This window comes from Phoenix dactylifera, chromosome 1 (assembly GCF_051530095.1).
Source record: "Phoenix dactylifera cultivar Ajwa chromosome 1, Ajwa_hap1_PhDact_Kaust_v1.1, whole genome shotgun sequence".
In the NCBI taxonomy this organism is placed as follows: domain Eukaryota; kingdom Viridiplantae; phylum Streptophyta; class Magnoliopsida; order Arecales; family Arecaceae; genus Phoenix; species Phoenix dactylifera.
Window position 1 is genome coordinate 58,697,622 of NC_143190.1, and position 6,000 is coordinate 58,703,621.

Sequence of the window (6,000 nt, forward strand, 5' to 3'; positions counted from 1 at the left end):
TGCTCAGTACGGAGTACCCGCCTCGCATAGGATATCCCCTCCCAAGCTGCCCGTAGCTCCGCACCGACTACAGTAAATCCCGGCGCGCGGCAGCCACCGGCTGCTATCAAACTGCCGAGATGGTCCCTGATAACAAAGCCAACTCCTCCTGACACCCCGTCCGCCGATATACTACCATCAAAATTCACTTTGAGATGACCAAGGGGTGGGGGTACCCAAGAGACTAGAGCAAACCTGGGCACTGTGACAGCAGAAAGAGTACCCCAGGTGTCCCTGGCCATCTCAGAAGAGAAAGTAATGGCAGTGGTAGAAACCTCCCTGGCAAGACGCATGGCTCTGTCCACCACCATTCGCGGGGGTAACCGCCTGCCCTCAAATATACCCGCTTTTCTGTCCAGCCAGATAGAATGAGCCAAATATGCCCACCGGATCTCGGCCTCAACAGTGCTGGGCCGCCGCAGGGCCACTCTCAACCAATGAATCAAATCCAGTGTCGACTCGACTGAATGGGGCAGCAATGTGGGCGATCGGCTCCAAATGCCCCTAGCTCTGGGGCACTGCAAAAGAACATGATCCATCGTCTCCTCAGTCTCCGTACACTCATCACAACACTGAGTGATCCTCACCCCTCGCCGAGCTAGTAAGCTCCTGGTCGGTAGGCAACCCCAGGCTACTTTCCAGATGAAGAGCGCAACACGCGGGTGAATCCGTATCCTCCAAATCCATCCTCCCTCTATCTGTCGGGCTGGCTCTTGGCTCAATAACATGTGGATATCCCTGGCTCGCACCTGCGGTCGTCTTGTCGGCATCCAGACTAATCTATCCGCCCCTCCCTGGGCAAAAACAGGTAGGGCCAGGATCCTCTCCGCCAACTGCTCCCCGAAAGCCTCCCTAATAAGCTCCACCCTCCAACGGTCCCCCCCAGGCTCCATCAGGTCACTGACCCTGAGATCGGCTAACCTCGCTGTGTCCACTGTAACCGGAAGTCTACTCATAGGCTGCTCCGTCATCCAACGATCCTCCAACACATCAATGGATCGACCATCATCAATGGATCGACCGACTAGGGTTTTTTCTTTGGTTTGCAGCTAGCTCTACATGGTCGTCAAAGCATTTTTGAGTCAACTCGGCTTGGGCCAAATCTGTAATTGGACAACCAAACTTGACCGATAACAGAGAAGCCCATTTTTTGTGTTTGGTTAACAAGTTGTTGTCTGGCCCAATTTAAAAGAGAAAAAGCCCAAAATAGTTGCATTTTGAGAGAGCCATCGCTACTTCGATGAAGTGGGCTCCTACTCGCCCACTTATAGGCTATAGCACCAAATGGACCCTTAGCTGGCTCGAGCTCAGCTTCGATATATAAATATATAAATAATATTTACATATATATTATTTGAACTATGATCATTGATATAAAAATTATTTTTTAAATTTATTTATTACAATAGAATTTATGAAGGGTCTAAATATATTTAAACTATAAAATTAAAATATAATTATAAAAAATTATCTAGGCTATATAAATGAAAAGGATCTCAAAATCTTACCAAATTTTTCAAACAGAATTGTTTATGAATAACTCGAGTTAATGAGTAGAGCTTGACCTAGGCCTGGCTCACTTTGTTTAGTGTGTTCACACCACTGTTACCAACAGATTTGTGCATGGGTCAGGCCAGGCCGCTGTTTACATAGGATTGGTTCTTTATGTTTAGCGGTAGATTTGTGCATGTTAGACTAGGCCATGGCTCAATGTCATTAGAACATTAGGCTCGAGCTTGGCCTGACATGTCATTGAGAAATTTGCTGTCGGCTTGAGTCTAGCCTAGCCACAAACCAACAAACCTGAGCCTGACCTCTAGGACCTGGATCCATCGGGTCATGAGAGAGAGAGAGAGAGAGCATTCGGAGCCATGGCTATGATGAGGACCAATGGTGATAGTGCTGCAAGTTGGTGGTGATGTGGAGAGTAGGGTTGTGATTCCAACTTGCAAATCTGGTGCCTTAACTCAAACACGCCTAACTTTTACCGGACCAAACCCAAACACGATGATAAATGGGTTGAGTATGGAATCGGCGAAGTCCATTGAAACTTTCAAGTTGGCTTCAGGTTTGAGGTTTTTATTCCCAATCTGAACCATCATAAATTACCTATTTTATTACGTACATGTATACATGCATGCATACATATATATGCACATATATACATACATAAATACATACGTGTTAGCACATATATAATATTAGTTTTATTATATATTTTTAATTAAAAAGCAATGATGTGCTTAAGCATGTTTGAATATTTGTATTTAACTTTAACTAAGATTTAACTTTTCAATTTTTAGTTGATTACTAATATATAGTTAGCTATCAAGTGGTTGTTTCTCATGACTTTTTTCTTAATATGTATATATATGTTTGTATACATACACACACATACAGTGAGAGAGAGAAAGGATCTACTAGATGGCCAGGTGCTCTAGCATGAAAGGAGTGTTAGAAAAGAGAAATTATACCTTACATTAAATGCACCACGTGCAAGTGCACCATGCCAACCACCTCATCTCGCATTCATCATATACATGTGACCTCCTAGGGCCCATAGGAGCGTGATGTAGCGATTGGTGTGGTGCACCTTCACATGATGCACATTGTGTAGAGTATAATTTCTTCTTAGAAAAGGAATAGGGAGAAGCTGGATCAGCGGTGGGGCAACGAACGGTGATTATCTGTTGGTGCGGCAATAGGTGAGTCATAGGAGGTGTGCCCTTTATCTCCACCCCCCAACCAAAAGAGAGAGAGAGAGAAGAGATATTGTTACACATTCTTTAGAGATATAATGTCTTAATTTTAGTATATATTAATACATTTGAAAAACTGACATCTGACCCGGTCCATGCATTTTGGAGCATAACCTGAGAACGGCCTGAGATTTATCGCGCCTGCAAAGTTCAGCCTGCCCTCCCTCCGCAAGCCCACTAACGGCCGTCATAGGTCGGCCGGAAGGCTACCCATCGCCATCCGTATGTCCGGATATCCAGTACCGTGCATATCCGGGCTGAGCCCATTAATTAGTTCCTGCAGCTGTTGAAGCCTCGAGAGCCAGCTCCAGGGCCGACCGCCCGCCCCCCTCCCCTCCCCTCCCCTCCTCCTCGCGCAGGCAACCCCAACGTAAGGGCTCAGAGGAGTTCTCTTTCTTCCAACTGAAAAAAAAGAAAGAAAAAAAAGGCGTTTTCACTCAAAATCAGCACTCTGATGCTCGTAGTCGAATGGATTTTATACTTCAAAAGAATTAAGGAATTATCAGCAAAATATAACAGCGCTATTCATACTTCATAGGATGATGGACTTGGGAGGTGGATCCCTAATTATGAATCTTTGTGAATAAAAGCTCAATTAGGAATACATTTCACAACCTACTCTTTTTTGTATACATTCACAGACGTTTGTTTTTTAAACAAATTTTCCATATTTTCGTTCGTTTTTAGGTAATTGCTCTAAAACATGGATGAAATTAGGGGCTACCTGCTTGAGTCTTCTTTTTGTCATCCCCCTACCAAACTCCAATTCATACTTTGCTTACTGGGATACAAAATTGGCTGGTATATTGCATTGGCTCAGTAAGAACGAGAACTTTTACGTGTCCTCGTTATAGCTGGTAATGTTTATGTACTTATTTTCTACCAAAATCCTGGTTTTATGCATATCATAAAATTTCTGTTGGTTTCCTCAAAGATTGTCAGTGAAGTGCAATTATTTGAGGTCCCGTCTGGGCTAATTCATGAATTACGTATATGGTTCTTTGAGTTCAATGGAAGCAACTTCCACCTAATGTGTGCAATCAAGGGGGTCGGAAATTTAGTACCTAACATCTCCCATTAGCATCCATGATAATAGTTGCTTTATTTCAGTAAATGTGTGCTTATTCTTATCATGGATAAGAATATTCTGAACGCAGGTTTGAATGCAAAACATCAACCTGCTCAGGATTGACATCTTATTCCTATATTTGATTCCATCTCCTCAAAATGCTCTATCCCTCAGCACTCAGCAGGCATACTCTTCCAAGCTTCTTTCAAATATTCTTATTTCTGTAACTATGGATAGGAGTTTCCATCTCTGCTCTCTGTCAAACACTAGAAAGATGATGAACAACAAACCAAATGGTTATTCAAAGCAGCACAGGATGGAGAAGTACAGCTTACATATCAAACCAAAAGCCTGAAGATAGTCTAAAGAGCAATACCAAATCAATAAAGATGGAAACTTTAGAGGGAAAATAGGTAATCTAGTTATCACTCCCAAGGTAGCAGACCTCCACCTTCTCCCATGACTTCAAGCTCTTGTCCTCCGTGTCCGTCTTGTAGAGAGCCAGGGCCGAGACCTGGAAGCTAAGCCCGCATATCTCCTTATCGAGCTCCTCCACCCTCTGCCGAGCCCTCAACTTCTCCTCGTCCGTCAAATCCCCATACAAGAGGCTCAGATGCGGCATGTAAGCTGCAATAAAAAACACCGAATTCCATGGAGAACAAGTCCAAGCTATTCCAATCTAGAAGAAAAAAGGAAAATGAAAGAAGGGATTTAGGGCTTGAACTCACGGGCCGAGTTCTTGTAAGCGAAGTGGTCGCGGCAGTGGGCACTCGTTTGCGTTACCTGCCAAGAAAAGCCAATTTCGCGAGGATTAAAATCCGATATTTGCGAGGAACTTGAGGAAAAGGTGGGGTTTTTGTGGAAAAAAATAAGGAAAGTTTAAGATTTTTTGTGAAAATTGAAGGGAAAGTTCGGATATTTTTGTGAGAATTGAAGGAAAAAGGTGGAATTTTATGAGAATTAGATGAAACGGTAGGAATTTTTATGAGAATCCAAGAAAAATATAATATTTTTTTTTTTGAAAATTAAAGGAAATATGGGAGGACATTTTTCTGAATATGAAAGGAAAAGCTTGTTTGTTTTCTGAGAATTAAAAGAAAAGGTATGGTTTTTGTGAAAAATAAGGAAAGGTAAGGATTTTGTGAGGGGGAAACGTGCCTCGGGGGAGGGATCGATGAGGAGGTAGACGCACTGGTAGAAGAAGGTGCCGCGGGAGGCGGAGGCGACGCGGACGTGGTAAGGGGAGAGGGCGGCGCAGGCAGAGCGGAGACGGCGGACGGCGTCGTCCGAGCGAAGGCGGATGGCGCCGACGACGGTGATGTGGGGCTCGAACTCGGGGCCCCCAAACTCCGACCGGAGATCCGCCATGAGGCGCTTCAGCCTCGCCCCCACGTCCTCCGGCGGCAGCGCCCACACGGAGTACCACTCCGCCGCCTGATCGCCAGCCGTCCGGTTCTCCATGGCTAAAGAGACGAGGATTCGGATGCCTCTGAGTTGAACGATAGAGAGAGAAAGAGGGAATCGAAGGCTGCTCTGGGTAAAGTTCGGGATCTTATGTTTCCGAGCCTGATGAGGTGGCGGCGGTGCCAAGGAGCATGTGCAAATATGCCCATACGGCATCTTCTCTCTTTCAAAGATTATGAAAATTCCTAAGCTTGTATTGCATATCATTAAAAATTTGTAGGATTTAGTGGGGATACATGAATCACATCCCTCTCCTTCACCACCTGAGTCGATATATAAAAAAATATTTTATATAAAGTAATCATTCCAATATCAAAAATGATACAAGGTGATAAAATAATTTTATTTGGTTGAATTATAGTGATTCTACACACGATAGCGATCTCAAATCACCTCTATTTCTTAAGTCACTGCTCAATTCAATAATGAAATATCCATTTTTGAGGTTAGGCATCCAAGATCATCTCAAGAAAATGATCTTCGACTGACATTTGAGGACAAAAATGCTATGAGTCTAGCAAAAAAAAATTGATATATTGATACATTATTAATATATTATATCAATATTATATATTATATTAATATTATATATATATGATATATATTATATTATAATATATTAATAATTATATTATTGTTATGTTATTATTCGGTGATAATTATATATAT

At 43.0% G+C, this 6,000-nt stretch overlaps 1 protein-coding gene across 2 annotated transcripts; it reads right to left on the reverse strand.

Annotated features, from left to right (window-relative positions):
• Positions 1–4,067: 4,067 nt before the first annotated feature.
• LOC103717203 (cyclic phosphodiesterase-like) lies at positions 4,068–5,499 on the reverse strand. 2 transcript variants are annotated; one of them, XM_088707965.2, is made up of 4 exons: positions 5,026–5,499; positions 4,596–4,650; positions 4,244–4,494; positions 4,068–4,133 (listed from the first exon to the last, which is right to left on the reverse strand). In XM_088707965.2, the coding sequence occupies exons 1-3, from the start codon at positions 5,485–5,487 to the stop codon at positions 4,286–4,288; spliced, it is 726 nt and encodes a 241-aa protein (XP_088564091.2). In that variant the 5' UTR covers positions 5,488–5,499; the 3' UTR covers positions 4,068–4,133; positions 4,244–4,285. The 2 variants fall into 2 exon arrangements, with proteins under 2 accessions (XP_088564091.2, XP_008803721.2); XM_008805499.6 differs by lacking the exon at positions 4,068–4,133 and having other exon boundaries at positions 4,143–4,494.
• Positions 5,500–6,000: the final 501 nt, after the last annotated feature.